At 37.4% G+C, this 18,317-nt stretch overlaps 4 protein-coding genes across 4 annotated transcripts; 1 reads left to right on the top strand and 3 right to left on the bottom strand.

The window, feature by feature from the left end:
- Window positions 1-2,120: 2,120 nt before the first annotated feature.
- Window positions 2,121-4,390, bottom strand: LOC103428111 (F-box/kelch-repeat protein At3g06240-like). The gene is made up of 2 exons (XM_008366212.4): window positions 3,089-4,390; window positions 2,121-2,283 (listed from the first exon to the last, which is right to left on the bottom strand). The coding sequence occupies exons 1-2, from the start codon at window positions 4,277-4,279 to the stop codon at window positions 2,257-2,259; spliced, it is 1,218 nt and encodes a 405-aa protein (XP_008364434.3). The 5' UTR covers window positions 4,280-4,390; the 3' UTR covers window positions 2,121-2,256.
- A 387-nt stretch (window positions 4,391-4,777) lies between these two features.
- LOC103428101 (putative BPI/LBP family protein At1g04970) lies at window positions 4,778-8,919 on the bottom strand. The gene is made up of 6 exons (XM_008366202.4): window positions 8,127-8,919; window positions 7,234-7,373; window positions 6,686-7,037; window positions 6,188-6,439; window positions 5,970-6,095; window positions 4,778-5,075 (listed from the first exon to the last, which is right to left on the bottom strand). The coding sequence occupies exons 1-6, from the start codon at window positions 8,535-8,537 to the stop codon at window positions 4,905-4,907; spliced, it is 1,452 nt and encodes a 483-aa protein (XP_008364424.3). The 5' UTR covers window positions 8,538-8,919; the 3' UTR covers window positions 4,778-4,904.
- A 1,961-nt stretch (window positions 8,920-10,880) lies between these two features.
- Window positions 10,881-15,225, bottom strand: LOC103428091 (serine/threonine-protein phosphatase PP-X isozyme 2). Its single transcript, XM_008366191.4, has 8 exons — window positions 14,937-15,225; window positions 14,259-14,411; window positions 13,281-13,343; window positions 13,117-13,202; window positions 12,298-12,373; window positions 11,932-12,200; window positions 11,765-11,843; window positions 10,881-11,371 (listed from the first exon to the last, which is right to left on the bottom strand). The coding sequence occupies exons 1-8, from the start codon at window positions 15,075-15,077 to the stop codon at window positions 11,321-11,323; spliced, it is 918 nt and encodes a 305-aa protein (XP_008364413.1). The 5' UTR covers window positions 15,078-15,225; the 3' UTR covers window positions 10,881-11,320.
- A 68-nt stretch (window positions 15,226-15,293) lies between these two features.
- Window positions 15,294-18,129, top strand: LOC114823995 (NADH dehydrogenase [ubiquinone] 1 alpha subcomplex subunit 2-like). The gene is made up of 3 exons (XM_029100110.2): window positions 15,294-15,574; window positions 15,655-15,761; window positions 17,829-18,129. The coding sequence occupies exons 1-3, from the start codon at window positions 15,489-15,491 to the stop codon at window positions 17,930-17,932; spliced, it is 297 nt and encodes a 98-aa protein (XP_028955943.1). The 5' UTR covers window positions 15,294-15,488; the 3' UTR covers window positions 17,933-18,129.
- Window positions 18,130-18,317: the final 188 nt, after the last annotated feature.

The following is an 18,317-nucleotide window of genomic DNA, read 5'->3' as shown; positions in this document are numbered from 1 at the left end:
TATTCTAAAGCATACTCACTACTATTTTCCCTACGATTAGGAGCATTTTTCCCACTGGGTTTTTGCTACTTTACAAGGTTTTGATGAGGCAACCATCTTGGGATGATCATATTCCGTTGAGTTCACTACTTTCGTCCTATTTGACGTTTGTTTTAAACATTATGCATACTTCTCACTTTTCTCCTTAGTCTATGGGAAAACCTACCTTAGGTTTTACCGTAGCGAGGCTTTCATCAACTGTTCTACCTTAACTGCTGAAGATCTGATGCGATGTTTTGTTTGAGTATTTACACACTTAAAGGGGAGTGTTGCAGTCATATTTAGAATATGAATGGTAATCCTAAAAGGGTAAGGATTTAACCTATTCTACTACTATAAATAAAGGCACAATGGGGTGATACAACATACACCTCACAATTAAATCTCTCTCTTCTCTCTCTCTTGTCGCCGGCCTCTCTCCCTCTCTAGTCTTAAATACAGTTCAGTCAAATACGCCTACAACTAAAAGGACCTTCTTTGACTAATTTCCTCACATTTCATCCAAAATAAAAAAATGTCACATCCAAAGAGCAAAAGCCATACACTTTTGATTAAGTCTCGGTCCATTGCAGTAAATGATAATTGTAGTAACTGATTCAAAGTGAAGGTAGAAGAGGAGTTACTCATTAAGAAAATCAATCACTTTAAATCGCGACGAATGGTAGAAGACTAAAATGAGATAGGTTTCTTTCATCCCTAACCTGACCTCTTCTAGTTCCTTTAAATTGAAAAAACATTCACTCTTACCTTTATTTGATCTTGAATCTAATCAATCTTAAGCACCATAGGAGCATTGAATCTAATCAATCTAACGAAATAGTTATCTAACAGTCCCAAAGGATTGTAGATGACATTCAAGCTCAAGATTGCTTGAAAAATAACAGAACCAGTATATTCTCAAGGCGAGCTCAATGGAGAAGTCAGCAATAATCGCCTAGCCCAGCGTCCTGCCTATATGACGCAAGGCTATCATCAGTCCAATTTAAATTATTAAAAAATTACTAAAAATTATTAAAAAATTATAAAATACTAATATTTTAATACGAATTGCCTAAACTTTCAATTTAGAGATGGAGATGCACTTGGCGATTACTGTTCATTTAAAGGAATTGAGTTGCCTATTACCCAGGGGTTGTACTACAATGGAAATGCTCTCAAAAGCTTTCATTATGAAGCAAACTGTCAATTAATTTCAGAAGAAAACATAATGGGCGGACTTGATAGTGTAAATGGGATTCCGCCTTACATATGATTTCTTGGGAGGTCTAATTTCTCCAAGCTTGTCTGTTCCGATTCTGTTCTGAGAAAGTGAGAGGAAGGACAGACATTTTAATCCAAGAAAACGAGGTTTGTTAAATCGTAAAGAAGCAAACTTTCAATTAATTCCAAGAAAACGAGGTTCAACAGAACATGATTAACTAAGTCAGTAAAGCTTAATGAAATTATACAAGGAAGTCAACAAGTTCTGGAACAACAATGACTTGAGCTCCTTCCTCCCCCTAGCAAGAAATAAAAATTCATAACCACTTGATCCAACCAGGCCGTAATCCCTCATAAGCAGGAATAAATATCCAAAATCCAAAATAATTTATACTAAATGCATCAGTGGAAATGCTATTGATGTCGAAACTGATTCCATGACTACGGTTCTTATGGTGTCTTCAATGCTTGAAAAGTTTCATCCATTGTTTTAATCTTATTGATGGGTACAGGAGGTTTCTTTTTAGACAGTGGGATTGCAACATCAAGCACATCAACAGAGAACTGAACTTTGCTGCGGATTATTTGGCAAACATGGCCTATTCTTTCGATCTGGGCTTGAATATTTTGGAGACTGCTCCTAGTTCTCTTTCTTGTATTTTGGAAGATGATAAGGAAAAGCTCATGCCTGTATTGATATACGTAAACATGTGTATATGCCCTAAACACTGCAATTCATGCATTTCGTTCTTGTAGTTTCTTCGTGACACGCCTCAATATTTCTTCGTTGGAGGAGATGACATGTTAGAATCGCTGCTCCATGCATGTTTGTATACATTCATGCATACAGAATAAAAAATGAACTATATATATATATATATATATATATATATATATATATATATATATGGTGGCCACAAGATTTTAGCTATAGATCGAAAATGCTGAAATAATTCACACTAAGACGATGAAAGTGCAACTTATGGTTGAACCTCATTTGTTTCAGCTTGCTCGGCTTTATTTCACTCTCCGTTTCCACTTTGCCTAAATGACAATAACAAACCAGATACAGACTATTAGCTTAAATTGTAAATCAATCAATAATTGTTTAAAATACGATCATTCATGCATGCATGCATGAGGGTGGCATCCTCCTGAGACTAAACATTGAAATCAATGACTTGTATCTATTGCTTGAAATCCAGAAGCTATGTCTAACAAGTTAAAAGAAGATTTGATGTCTCCTATATATTGATAATTATCAACCGTGAATTATAGATAGGTAGAAGGAAAATACATCATGAAAAATTGCATATAGCTTTGCAAGAAAGATATTCAATACGAAAATTAGCACTCGTGATATATTCTGATCACATTAATGATTACTTCTCTAGTACAATTGGATCCTACATACCCATGTATGCTTCACCTCAATTGGAGAGCTGGTCAATGAACGATGTGATATGAATAACAATTTTCTTTTGTTAACAACAATAGTGATTAATGAACAAGAATTTTTTTTTTTTTTTTTGGTACATCGATATTTGGGGAGTTTGGCTAAACCACATAATGAGCAGCCTAATTTGGTATCAAATTCGCCATCCACGAGATTTGAACCTAAGACATCTCACTTCCAAGTGAAAAAGAATACCACCAGACCGTAGTTCTGAGTGGCAACAAGAAAATTATTTTTTTTAAAACTATATATATAGCAATGCATAAAGGTGTGAGAGGTGAGTTTTAAGGACTGATTTTGGATCAAACTAAGAGAATGCAGCAAATTAATCCATGTTGATAAAAAAATGCATGAAGGAAAACAAATGGCGATACAAGCATTATATGTACTAACCGAAGTCTTCTTCGAACTCCTTTTCGATTGATTTCTAGAAAGAGAAACCAGGCTATCCAAGTAGATCAAAATGATACCAACTTTGTCAACTCCACGAATTGGTAGATCCCAGAAGTTTTCATCGTCATCAAAATTGTACATTAGTAACCTTTCGCCAATTACGATCAAATCATGAGTTTTGGTCCAAAAGCCAGAATGAGACAATTTGTGATAGGGGATGGAGACTCTCATTTTGGTCCAAGACTCCTTAACTCCATGTTCCTTCATCACCCAAAATTCATTGTACGTTTGATCATGATCGGCGTCGACATTATGTGATATGCACAACCATTCTCTGAATAGCCCTAGCTCGATTGGAGGGCTATTCTCGATGGAATATTCCGGAGACAGTTGAATTTCCCGAACCTCCTCCTTTGCTAAGACGAGAGATACAATGACGGAAGACTCAGCTTCATATTCACCCTTATGCATCAACCAATGAAGTTCGCCATTCAGATGTATCCCGCGTACTTTAGTACATTCAAAACAATTGAAGTTGTCGCGAATCACCCGCCACGAATTGGTTTCTAATGTATAGACACAAAACTCGATTCCGTGATTAATGTTGATCCGCCCGCAGACCACCTTATGTTCATCAGTGGAGTGATCATATCCGAACCCACAGAGGCTCGAATAGCGATATGGTTTTGGTGTCCTTGGTAGTATCTTGAGTTCCCTGGTTGCGGGGTTAACCAAATGTAACTCCTTGCTTTCATGTAACTGGCACAACAATAAGCCATTGCAGTAACAAATTAACGAAACCAAAATATCTCGCTCTATGCTGTAAACAAAGGCGAGCTCACTAGCCGTCACTAAACCATTATCACCGACGTTATTGACGCGATTATTAAGATATACATCACGATTGATAAACTCGTCAAGGTACGAAAAGTAGAGGGATCGATTTTCAACACCAGTAAATACGAGCCTTCGTCTTTGGTGCATCACATCTTTATACTCAAAGGCTTTGTTGAAGTGTACTTTAACAAAATCATGGTCGGAGATAAGAGAACGCCACGGCTTTGACACACACTTAAACCGGCATAAGGACTTAACCGCTAGCCTTGAGAGAATGTTGATTATGATATCTGATGGAAGGACATTAGGGCTTTCTGTGAGCTGGTACTCCACCTTCACGTGCCTCACGTTCATCGATCTCTTCACAAAAACGAAACTGGTTTATGCTTGGTTGCTACTTATACTCCAAACCCTAAGAAAGCTTTTGAATATGTACGGAATTGAATGCAGCATTAGTTGTGTTGTAGAAAGGGCGATGACGGAGAAAAACTTGGTAAAACCGATTTAATACACCGGTTGTCTTTGTCTCACGCAGCGTATGACAAGATAGGAGTGGTTTTCGCGTGACGAAGGCCGCATTGCAACAGGTGGGTTTGTTAGAGACAACTATGGAGATTTGGTAGGAATTGGTCAAGTTCTACAAGCAGAAAGTGTGGCTTGTAAAGTTTAGTTTCCTATCATTGTGGAGTCAAGACTCCAATATTGTGCTGTGCGATCCTGACCAGCCATCTTAAAAGCTAATCAACCTCATAACTGTCATTAACATTACATCTCACCCTTCCTCCTGAAATCCTGAACATCAAAATAGATGAAAATAAACTAATCTCGTGAAGAATCGAAAACAACCAACGATTTAACCTCCGCTTAGCTTTTGATTTTGCATTGCGCTACTATTGTACAGTGATTTACAGAAAAAAACAAACACATACTAGTATACAAACTATCTGCTTGAAACTAACGGTCTGCTGACTGATGTCGGTTATCCTTCTACAAACTCAACATCGCTGAATATTCTAAGTCTTGAATTGGTGGAGAGGATCTCAGAATTCTTGAGTGTAAAGCCACGAGGAAGTGGTAAAGGTAGTCCTTTCCAAAGGTATAAATTCAAATACGGCACAACAACAGTTTTGAGGATTGTTGACAATATGGCCTGCAATTTAAACATCTTGGTCATATTAATATCAATGAAGCAACGACTTTATATTTGTGAGAGGAGAATGTAGCAGGAAAAGATGAGTCAAATTTTCCCTATGAGAGTTAATAAGCCATATCGTCTTAGACAAATCTGACAAAATGCATTTTAAAATAATCTTCTTCTAGTCCGTAGACTTCGTACTAACATTCAACTTAGGGCTCGTTTGGTATTGCTGTGCTTTGAAAAAAAGCTGCTTGCTGTGCTGTGAGAATAAGCAGCTGTGAAATAAAGCAGCAGAGTGTTTGGTAAACTTTTTTTGTAAAAATGCTTTTGAAAAAAAAAAGCAGTATTATAGTGTTTGGTAAACTTTTATGTAAAACAGATGTGAAAAAAAACCGGCTTTTCAAAGCTGGGTTTTGCAGCTTCTTGTTTTTGGCTTTTTTCACCCAAAACTGTGAAAAAAAGCTGAAGCTGAATGTTTACCAAACACAAAAATAGCTCCCAGATTTTTTTGATACCAGTTTTTTTTTCAGAATCATCTCAATACCAAACCAGGCCTTAGAAAGGTATCATCCCAAAAATAAAAGGTAAACATTCTGCAGAGGGTATCACTAATTTTTTGGCTTACAATTTGATACGGGTTCATGAGTGCTCACAATTGGGGCTCATTAACGAGCAATTAAGACCAAGAGGTCCAAAATTCACTAGTACCCTGTACTATCTGTACTACTTGATGTAATAGAATGTTTATATTCCAAATATGATCGGCTTACTGAACTCTATTACCAAACCACTTTTACAATTCTACATGATTCTGTTGGCCTACAAGGCTACAACCGGATCATGTGCTCTGTGAAATACATTAGAAGCTTAAAACAATGATTAAAATCAGTTCATAAAGAAAATTACCTGAACGAGACGCATGTGTAGGTTACCAATTTCACTCCACTTCAAAGAAGCTGTAATATCATTCAATTTAACAATGCCAGCTAGTTTGTTCCTGGAGATCTTTGGGGAACATGAAGCATGAATCTCCTGCACCACCAAAAGGCATTTGGAAAATCATAACAGACGAGGGAATAATTGTGCATAAAACTAATGAGGACACATATTCCGATGAAGCATACCAATGATATGCACGCAACTGATATTACTTCATCATCATCCTCCACAACACCAATTGTCACATCAGAGTAAACAGTGAAGTCAACGCCATTGTTCGCAACTCTTATTATTGGTGGAGAAGATACAGAAATATTAAGTTCCATATCTTTATCTGGGTACTGCTTGTACAGTTGAGGAACAATGTGTTTCCACTGAGCAGTGTTCAGAAGGGACTGATCTGGTATCTTGTTGATTGTCCGTTGCATATAATTTTCCTGAACAAGACAAGGGGAAACAAAAATAATATGTTAATTTAACTATGCAACTTGGTCTCTGTAATATAGATGTATAACAACATAAGGGTGCAAATCAGGCAAGGCAGGGGTCAGTTTTTGAATGCTCAAGTAAGATATGGTGTGAGAAGTTAATAACTTAAGACAACCTTAGTGGAGGAGGAAGTATAAAGTGAAGCAAGAAAAAAAGATCATTGTTAAGAATGGAGCGGAAAAGCAAAAACTTACGTTGTAGAAAACTAAGGACACTGAGCTAAAGACATTTTCATGTAATGATATCTCAACCATCTTAGCTGGAGCATTGCAGGGAACAGGATCTAGTGAACCTTTATTGTATAAGCTGGAAGCGGAATTATCATCAAGAGCCGTGAAAAGACCATTTATCTGAAATTCAATGGAAGAATTACTCAACACAGGATTGCCCACAAATGTAACATTCAAAGCTGCAATATCATCCAGTGCAATTTGTTTTGGAAGCGATTGTAGTAAACTGTCAAGCTTCACTATTCCTTCTCTGACTTTATTGGAAATATTATCTTCAACTGCAGAAATTATTTGGCCTTTAAAGGCATCCACTAATCTGAAAACCAAAGGTAAGCGGATCAACTACAATACATTGGTATCAGAGAAAAGATCAAAAACCTTATGGGTGGACCTTATGTAGCCTTAATTAATACAGGTTCAGAGGGTGAAATGACCTTTAACCGAAACAAAAGAGGCACAAAAGAGGCACATAAATCTTTGTCAAAACAAAGTTAATTAAGAGGATTGCATACCCTTGGTAAAGCCAAGATGCTCCACCATCTAACTTAATGGTGATATCTTTCACATAGCAACCGCATTCCAAAACAGACAGCTTAAGGGTTCCTTCTTGGTCCTTCAAAGCTAAGGTAACACCCACTTCCATACCTTCAACCTTTTTCAGAAGCAACAGCACTTTATAAGAATCAAACAAATGGAGGGGAGAGAAGCTTCAGAATAAGATTTCTATGAACATGTTCTTAGTTTAATTGGTTCCACTCCTCTACCTTGTTCCTATCAAAATTTTGACCTCAACGAAAATCTCTCATCACTCAGTGATCTTGGAATGCACATAATGCATAATACACTGCAATTTGTTACAGCAACTGACCACGGAACCATTTTCTGTACCATTAATTTCTAATAGTTCACTGTTACATCTTGTAAAATTGTGCGATAATATCAGTTTCTACTTAATAGTTCTGTTGAGCTTCTCCTAATGACAATTAGATATACTTTAGGGCCTACACAAAAGTATCCAACCGGAGACTTCCTCCTTATTTGGAAGTTTTTTGGTTTGACTTGGAAACATACTCCATAGACTTAAACCCATTTAAGCCAGATATTAATGATAACAGTAAACAAGACTGCAGATTCAACTCCAAGCTGGTCACTTCTCACTGTCCTTAAGAGGCAATGAAAATGCAGTGGGTGGCTACCCAAGGCGAGACGCCAAGGGGTTATCTAGTCTACTCTATGAGGTGCATAAATTCAATCTCAAGTATAACTAGAATTGAAACTACAAATTTATGACAACCAGTTATCACAGAAGTACAATCTACCATAATCCTCCTATGCCTTGGTTCATAATTCAATGCAATTAAAGCAAGAGAAAAGTAAGATTGCATTTCTGAGTTGGTCAGTGTACCTGAATGGAGGCATCCCCACTATCTGAAATATCAAATAACCAAGTGCTATAAGTATACTTCCAATCCATGCTCAAATTTGCAGTGGCTCCTGAAGCAATTAAAGCAATACCAGAGTCACCAGTCTCCACATATGAAGAGCCAATTTCCACATTGTAAATTAAGATATTCGACAGAACAATATGAACTTTGCCAACAAGTGGGATTTTGATCGACTTTTTGATTTCGGGCAGCTTAAGGGGGATTATGGAGGAAACAGCCTGTTCTATCAGCAAGTCCTTGGTGAAATCAAGACCCTTTCTGGATACGACCACAGATATGAATCCTCCTTCCTGGGTAGTTGCAGAAACCAGAAAAAGTGATGAAATTATGAAGAAAATTGCAGATTTCATCGACTTTGGGAAGGAACCCATCACAGATAATGGCTAAATTAAGCTACCGCAGCATGCGCCACGGAAACTTTGGAGTGAAAGGCAAGAAATTTTCAGAAGAAACCCATAAACGTAGTTGAAAAAACTGGTTAGATTTCAGCAGAGGGCAACGGGAAATGCAAAAATGAAGTTGCTCAAGGAGTGGATGGGGAAAGTGGAATTTTGGGTTATTGAGGGAAATAGAATTTTGGTGGGTCTGGTGATGAATCAGTGGAGAGAAAGAGAGAGCAACAGGTGGGAATTGTAGAGTTCGGGTGGAACAAGTTAGTTGGTTGACGTTTTGTAGTTTTCTTCATTATGTGAAGGGTAGTTTGCGCTTGCGGCTGGACTTCCGGAGGAGGAGTTACATAATAAAAACCTAGGAGCTAGTCGGGTGCCGGGTTAGGATCTAGGGTGCGTTTGTTGCCCCGGACTATCTCGAACTGGACTAGCTTTAGGGACTAAGCTGGACTGGCTTGGCTTGGACTAAGCAGGATAAGAATAGTGAAGTGTTTGGTACAGTATTGGACTAAACTATAGACTAAAATATTTTAGGACTCAAATCGTTTTTTTTTTTCATTTTTAATCCACACTTACTTAACAAAAGAAAAACTAAAAACTCAGTTTCAAAAAAAAAAAAAAACTAAAAACTAAAAACTAATAAAAAAATAAATAATAAAAGATCAAATCCAGTAGAACACCACTGTTTTATCCTCTCTCTCCTCCAAAATTGACGAAACCGGAATTTGACAATTTGTTCCATCGTCTTCAATCTTCATCTGGGCAGTGCTCTTTCAGCCCTCCCATGCGCCGACCCACTCACCCATCAGAAATAGGACACAATTGTCAAGCTACCAAGGCCGAGCTTCAACAAGAGCTTTGAAAATTTTTATCGGAATTTCTTGACTGCATCCAATGGGCACAACATCAGCATGGAAAAAAAGGGACAGCCAGATGGTTCTTCTTCAATTCAAGAGAAATAATTATCATTTTTTAAGGCAAATTGACCAAGTTCATGAGCAGCTCTAATTACCAAGTTCATCCCCCAATTCCCATATTGATCCGAGAGAGAAAGGAGACTTGTTCTGGAAGCTCACCGGAGGATCAATAGCTTTGACGAAGAACAACGGTTCGCTCCCACCAATTCACGCGAAGGAGACGGCGAGGGAAGCAGCGTATTGAGGTTCTTAGCAATCCCATGCTTTTGGGTCGGACTAATTAGGACGACTTAACGAGGCTGGTAGTCCATGCGAGTCCGGGCTAGTCCCATTTAACTTAGTCCATAACAATGTCAAACGTGGGTTATTAATCTTAGCTAGTCCAATCCTAGCTAAGGAGGTCAAACAAACGAGCCCCGCGTCTAGGCTATTAAACGAAGCCTACATAAACTAGGCAAAGTAATTTATTATATATAGTATAAATAAGTGCTTTAAGTGCTTATTTATATTTAAAAATAAGTATATATTTGTATTGTGATACATCAATTGCAAAATAAAATGACATGTAGATTATAAAGTATTGTAACATATTGAAAACATAGAGAATAAACATATAATGAGTATTCATCCAAGTATTTAACAAGTCTCTTACATTTTATTGACAAAATAAAATGCAAAACAAAAGTTATCGATTTTTTATTTAAGTAAAAATCGAGACCTAAACGGATGCTCAAACAGACTAAACAGATATCTAAACGGATCTAGGTGCACTTTCTTAGTTTTCAACCACTAAAAACAGTGCTAATAACATATCACCATTTATTGGACGGGCCGCCACAACTGTGTTAAACCCGCTGCAAATAAGTTGTTGGACTGATCACTCCTTGGGTAACTACATTAACAGAACCCAGTCCGCATCCACTTCCAAACCGAAGTTATCTTTTTGACCTTTTTTCCTGTAAACTTCTTCATAATTCTCGCTCTTGATTCTTTTAAGAAGAGGGGTATACTATGTTGGTGTCAAAAATCCGACAAAGTCGACGACTCGGAAGGGGATTCGACTACAACTATTTTTGGAGCTTGTCGCGTGTTCGATAAGATGGTAAGGAGATGTGTTCGATGAGGGGGGTTTTGACTACTTGGAATGCGATTATTGCAGGTCATGGGTAGAATAAAAATGGGAGCATTCTTGCTCCTCACAGTAACTATGTATATGCTCATCATACACCTAATTAACTGCCTCTGTCCATACTCCGCTCAAGAACGAACCGGATGAGTTCACCTTATCTATCCTCGCTAGTCGCTACAACTTCATTTCGTATCTTTTTATCAATATACACTCTCCGTAGCAATAGCGGGCGATTTAAGATGCTTATCGCCATCGTAACAAGTTAAAAGAACAACCAGATAATCATAAGGAGCTTTATTGCCCACAAGGACAAAAATAATTGTTTACCATTTGTCCCTAATTCAATCAAATCCTTCTAATCAGGTTCCAAAGGAAGAAGCAATAGTGTCCGTTTCTGAGACCGTGTGTTCCTCCCTGTTCCGACAATCACAAGGAAAACGAAACTATAATTCATACGACAGGCTAGCCAATGCACACTACTATTACATGTACTAAATGGGAAATGGTAGAAGCAGCAGGCATACATGAAAAGCAAACCCCACAATCCAAACCAGCGACGAACAGAAAAGTAGAGCTTTCTCCGGTCATTGGAGGAATCAAACACAAACGCTCACCCTAAATTCTGTGTATCATGGGAGAGATGCCTCCATCCACCTTGTGTCTGTATAGGCTGTTCACGAATTAGGCTCTTGGATAATGACAGGCAATCTTAACCAACCTCAGAGAAAGTAGTCTGGTGCAGGTTTCTTGGCGGGCGCGCCTCTTGATTCCTGCATTTTATCACCATCTTTTAGTGTAAAATATAAGGGAAGTGGGACAACAGAACAAAAAAAAAGGGAGCGGATACACTCACGGTCCATGCCACTGAATTGAGTGTCATTCTTTCGTACATTTACAAAATGAAAATGTTGTAACTAATCATACTTGATGCTAATTATTTCAATATAATCCAATTCACAAACTGCATTTCAACTCTTTCCAGATTTTATTCACAATCACGTCAAGTAGAATTCTTTCAACAACTAGTGCATTTTTTTTTTTAACTGGCTGCATGAACCCACATAACACCAATTACAAGTGGACAACAAGAACAAAGTTTCACGGTGCTGCTCAAAATAAAGAAAGTTCCCTATTTTTCAAGAAAATCAAAGTTTTGTACACACCTGTGGAGCAGCATCAAAGACACGAAACTGCTTATTAAGATTTTCATCCAGCTCAAGAATTGCAGCTACATTACCACATCTGCAACAGACCATCGTTGAAAACTCAATACAAACCTTCAAACTCCGGAAAAAAAGGGAAAAAAGTTTATTGCAGATTGCTAACTTACCTGTAACAGTAATTTGGTGCTGACCAGACAGTTACTATCTGGTTATTGAACATCCATTTATACCCTTCCATTACCAACTGATGGGCACGGCATATATAGTCAATGTTGTTTGCATGGTTAAATGAGGTAACAACACTGCCACCAAAGAGGAAACCAGCACCACGCGGACTCAAACCCCAACCGTCCACAATATCTTCAGGATCTGACCAAAGTAGGTCACACATGCCACCATCATGAGGTACTTCTTGCTTCCTATCAATTGTTCGTATCTGCCAACAGAACATGTTGGTCAGTTAGCGTACAAAGGAGAGACTAAAAACTAAAGAAAACATAGTAACAACTAAAACTCAAAAAGGATTCTCGAACCTGATCCAGAGTTGTAATGGCAGGAGAGAGACCACCATGTACGCTGAAAATCTTATTTTCGATGAGAGCTGACAGACTACATTAAACCACCATAAAAATTCAAAATCTGTAAAGGAGAAACAATATAATATGCCCGAGTCTCGGTCTCTATTGGAAGCAGTTTAAATGAAGACTAAATTAAACTGACTAATGGCGTGTAACAGGGTAAACAAAGAGTTTACTTTGAAGATGTAGTACTTGCTTCTAAACAAAGGATGCATAGATAAACTTATAAAACAGGACACCTACTGAGTTGAATTTGGAACGGTGGGTAAAGTGCTAAAAAGAAAAGACACTAAGAAATCTGAGAATCTAACAGCTGGAAAGAATTTGAGAAAATTAACGCATTAAATTAAGAAAATTCTAACAAGTTTCGATATGGGAATTTTGTTAAAATGGTGCAACGACAGTAACTGTTTCAAGCGACAAATAATGGCAACATCCAGTTGTAAAGATCTCAACATCCAATTTGGATGAAATTTAGAATGAATTTTAATAACTTTTTCTCCTTTTCTATACATACATTTGAATCCCAAGTTCTATCACAATCCTGCCCCACCACCTGCTACCTCAACTAAGGCCTAGGGGATCCCTTCCAAAAGAAAGGAATGGTAATTTGATCACTAATACAGGGTTTAATTAACAGATCATAATATCCTATGATCTCCTTCAAAAGAAAATAAACCGTCATAACCCACTATGAAACTAGATTTCCAATATGAAAAAAATAATCTGTCCTATCCTTCAACAGAAAAAAGTTATGTGATAGAAAAGGCAAACCTCAGATAATCGAATATATCTGTGCAATATCTCCAAACATTGACGGATCCATACTTTCGTAGACATTCATCGTAGAATCCATACACCTGTCTAGAAAGGATAACTCAGTAAATATTCTGAATGGGTAAGCACTAAACAGTAGGCACCAGTAAAAGAGACTTAACCTGTGTGATCTGACGGCTCTCGTGGTTTCCTCTAATAAGAGTTATCCGATCTGGATATCTAACCTGAAGTAATTATTTTGTGTTAAAATAGTAAAAAAGAATGAAATAAACTAATGAATAAAACATGAAACACTTATATGAACAGTAAGAATAGATTCACAATCTGTAGATATTGTCAAAATCTGGGCTATCTAGCATCACTATCAAAATGTATCACTATCAATTAGCTATTCTTCTACTAATTCAGGTAGGAAATTCGTTTGTAAAAAGAAGTTTTTTCTAAAGAGAGATGTAACGTTCCACTTTCTTTCCTCAACCCATCATGAATCAATATTTGAGTTATGTGGCCTTCAATCCAAAATCAGTTTACAAAAAGCTTTAGGAGAGTTCAACAACTAAAGACTTGTGAGTGAACTATGATAAGTCTTTAATGTAGTTGTATCATTTGGAAGAAGTTCTATCATCTATAAGAAACAATAGTGGAAGGAAAACAGAAAACATAATAGTAAATATCAAGTACTAAACAAATTTTAAACTTTTCATTAGCAACTTGTGCTCTTAAGACCAAAACCAATACCCTTAAAAACTTGACCCAAATCAAGAATCCTTGTAATACTTGAAAGTAACTTTCACATCGACTGTTTCACTTATTTAGCTACTTTTATTCCATCATTTTATTTTTTAATTCTTGCACTACTGCATCACTGTGTGGTTTACAGTGCAGGAGATCCATGACATGGAGTTTGGTGTACCATACACAAACACCAATCTACTGAAATCAAACAGATCCTACAATTTTACAATAGGGTTATCTTTTGAAGCAATATAAACAACAATGTACTAGAAACTTTGAAGAATATGATTAAAACTTCAAACGTGCATAAAAACATCAATCGCCTTTAATGATATAAATAGCAAGCCAATATCTTCAAATGCCCAAGAAATCAGGAAAAGTAGAGAAGAATATAAGCCTGTCACCTTCAGGGCAAGTAGGAGTAGAAATGTCTCAACGGAATAGAATCCTCTGTCAACAAAATCTCCAAGAAACAAGTAGTTAGTCTTCGGGCAATCACCTCCTACTTTGAAAAGCTCTTTCATGTCGTAGAATTGCCCATGGATGTCGCCGCATATCTATTCATCAAAGCATAGAGAACACTAATAATTAATCACCATGAAGCCCGCAAGATTTAAATAGTTCGTAATAAGCACAAATTTTAGCGAAAATATAGGCCGCTCGTCAACAAAGTAAATGGTAATTACTGTTAATGCTATATATCGCTCCAAATTCTAAACCGTACACGTATTTCTTTCAATCATTTGATTATCCAAGTAAAAATAGGAAAACCCAATTGAAATATCATTCTAAAACCTTCAGCTATTTCCTAGAATCCAACACCATTTTACGGTTTTTTCTTCATAAATTCGGGTTGCAATTGCATACACATTGAAAAATCAAAGACAAACCCACTTGTCTGAATCGAATTAAACATCGAAAAACATTGCCAAATCAAATCCATCCCAAAAAAATCAATAAAGCCTCAAATAATTATCATAGTACTACTTCGAAGACTATCCGAAAAATCCACTGAGCTCGCAATTACATACATACAAATCTATATACATATATATATAGAGAGAAAGAGAGAGAGAGAGTACAGTAACAGGAGCATCGACTCTCTGAACGTTGCTCTCTTCGACGAGGATTTCCATAGCTTTGAGGCAGAGAGCCTTCACCTCCGACTCTTTGAGAGGCTCGCACTTCTTCAGCTGCTCTATTTGCCGGTCTAGGTCTGACATCTCTCCTCCCTCTCTCTACTTTCTCCTTCTACCCTACCCCCTCTTCTCCCCTTCCTCAACTCCACGCCGCCGCCGACAGCCGCCGGCACCACCAACCCTCTCTCTAACAGTGAGATAGTGAATTTGTGAATCTCTCTCTCTCTCTCCCGTCCTCCACTCTGACTCCCTTTTTTTTTCTGTGGGCTCCTCTCACTCTCAGCTCTCCAGATCTTTTTTATTTGAGTTTTGCCCACTTGCAACTTTATCTTTTGCTAAATGCCCCCATCTAAATTTCAATCTTTCAAACAGATGAAACGACATGTCGTAAAATCGCACGACAAGTCGTTGGACCCGATAGTCGATTAAACGACCTTGGCAGAACTCATTCATCCTCGAGCTTGCGAGTCAGAGAGAGAGAGGGGGAGAGAGAAAATGGCATGGAGAGGGAAGCTATCTCAGAACTTGAAGGAGATTAGGGTTTTGCTCTGCCAATCGTCCCCTTCAAGCGCATCCACCAGGTCCGTTCAATCACTTATTCTTTTTTATTATTCATTATTTATTTTTTACAGAAATGGTAAATCTTTGTTTGAATTTGCAGAACATTTGTGGAGAAGAATTACAAGGATCTGAAGAGTGCAAACCCCAAATTGCCCATCTTGATTCGTGAATGCAGAGGGATTGAACCTCAGTTGTGGGCTAGATATGGTATTCCCATCCCACCCTTGCTTTCTTTTTTCCTGTGGATATTTATATTTATTTTTACATTTTTCAGTGATTTTTAGAATTCGAAATGCTTAAATTCAAGTAAATATTGTGTGTCGTTTTCAACCAAAAAATAAATAAATAAATTGTGTATCGTCCTTGGGTTAAGGTGGATATTAGCTCTCACTGCATTGCCTTGTGATTTATGAATAATTTTGGAATCCAACATATGACTGCCGTCTGTTTGGTTGCTACTTGGATTCCAGTCTTTTTAATGATTCATAAGATGATTTCTAATAAGCACGCACGCACGCGCATGCACAAGTATATGCATCTTTTAAATGTTGGAGTCTGCTCATTTTAGGGCCTTTTTCGATAACATTTTTTAGTTTTTAAGCAAATATAGAGAAGGGGAAATAAGAGAATAGTGGGAAGAGAGAAAATAGATCTGAGTTAGTAAGGAGAAAATATATATTGGATAAGGAGAAAATGTTTGAGAGGGGATGATAGGTTTTTTTGGGTGACAAAAATGTTTAGGAGGAGGGGCTACCACTCCATCCCCTCAGGGCATACCACAAGCCTCTTTGAGGCTCTTTGAGAACTTACAGAGGGGTCTTAGACTTTGAGCCTCTTTTTTGGTTTTTACAGATTGCCCAGTAGCAGGACCAAACCTAGGCCTTGGTATAACGCAAAGAACAATCCTTACTAACTCAACCAACCATCGTTGGCTGATAATTTCAAAAAAAAAAAAAAATTGTTTTAGTTTTAGTGGGAGCTGATCAACTAGAGGAACTTGAGATTTCTAATTGTTGGAACACTTCAATATGTTTGTAGTCTAGACTTGCAATTATACCCTTTTATTATAACTAGAACTATGTTTCACTTCAAGATGCTTGTGAAAACTGCTAAGTAACGGAAAAAGAGGTGCAGCAGTATCTTGGGCAAGTGCATTGAACATTTTATAATTTATTGGTTAAAACTATTTACCATGTTTTTCTTTGGTTCAGAGTGGAAAATGAGTTTTATATTTTTCCATGGTCCTATGAACTAATTACAAGTGATTGAATACAAAGTTTGAATATTTATGTGCTTGTCTTCTTCACCACCATCATATATATGAACAAAAATGTGTATTTAAAGCCTTAGAAAATTCTAGTTATTTGATTATTGATAACTATTGAAAATAAGTTAATTCCTAAACTAAAGTTTCAAGGATGTTAGGTTTAGTTAAACAATATTAGATGTATGAAAAAAATAGATGTCGCCCCTGTTACTCTGATGCGCTGAGTTTCAGTTACTGTTATGACATGTGTCACCAAATTTATGTATTTTGTTTAAGTTGAAGATGCCACCAGAGGTCAGAAGAAGATGAATTTAGGTTCCGGCACTTAGAAGAGCATGATTGCTAGCAATAGAACATGTCTTTTTCAGGTGGCCAAACTATAATGGTTCTAGCTAGCCTCCACCAGTTGGTTCATATGATTTTTTAAAGTTGGAGCTAAAACTTTTATTAATTTCCTTTTTTTCATTTCTTCTGTACGGAATCCTTTAGAAATCCCAAGGTTTGGTTTTCCAATAAGCAACCTTAAAGGTGTAGGGACTCGAGTCTGCCTGCTTTCAGCCTATTGGATAACAGCTTTACCTATCTAGTTCTCATTTTGGGTGGGGATTAACAGCAAAGTGGGTTTGGATATGACTACTTGACGAATGGTAAACAACACTCTCCCTTCACAATAAGGTGCCTGTACTTAATGACGCACCTTCTGCCACACTGTGTCATGGTCTAATAGGGGAGGACTTGGATGGAATGGGTTCACCGCCATTTGGCTTCCCTCGTCCAATAATGCAATATATCATGTGCAAGTTTTTCTCCACATGGCAATGTGTTATTGGATTGAGAACGCCACATGGCGGTGGACCTGCTCCATCTAAGTCCTCGTTATATTGCTCATTCTTAATGTACTTTTATTCAACCTATGTACGTTCTTTTATTGGTTCTTTAGTCGTGTGCTGTTAACTTGAATTTTGCACCATATTGCTCGGTAAAGTTAACGTTTGATTATTTAACAGACATGGGTGTTGAGAGGGGCGTTCGATTGGAAGGTTTAACAGAGCCACAGATTTCGAAGGCACTAGAGGAACTTGTTAAAGTTGGGGAGTCTCTAAAAGCCTGATAATCGACAGTGTGAAATGAAATAAATTTACCTTCACGGGAAATTTATTCCTCTGATCGCCTGCCCTTTATTTAGATCAGGCGTTTTGCTGTGTAAGATGATTATTTGGGTTGCTTACGCAGTAATGCGTGTGTTGTAGTTTGAATAATTCATGTATTTTCCATCTTCCATTAAGAACAAATCTTCTGGAAATTGAATTCTGCGCTTCCTTTTCGAGTTTTCCTCCATTGGCCTGGTTATCAAGATGCAAACAAACCCAACATTGTGAGTTGCAAATTTGGTGCCTTGGCTTTTACTGCTCTGTTCAAAACAAACATCATTAAACGTAGTTTTACTCTGACTTCCTCTCCTTTTGGTAAATAAGGCCATATTTTCCAGTTATGCT

This window comes from Malus domestica, chromosome 03 (genome assembly GCF_042453785.1).
Source record: "Malus domestica chromosome 03, GDT2T_hap1".
Classification (NCBI taxonomy): Eukaryota; Viridiplantae; Streptophyta; class Magnoliopsida; order Rosales; family Rosaceae; genus Malus; species Malus domestica.
The sequence above is the reverse complement of the archived record's forward strand: the minus strand, read 5'-3'. Positions and strand labels throughout refer to the sequence as shown.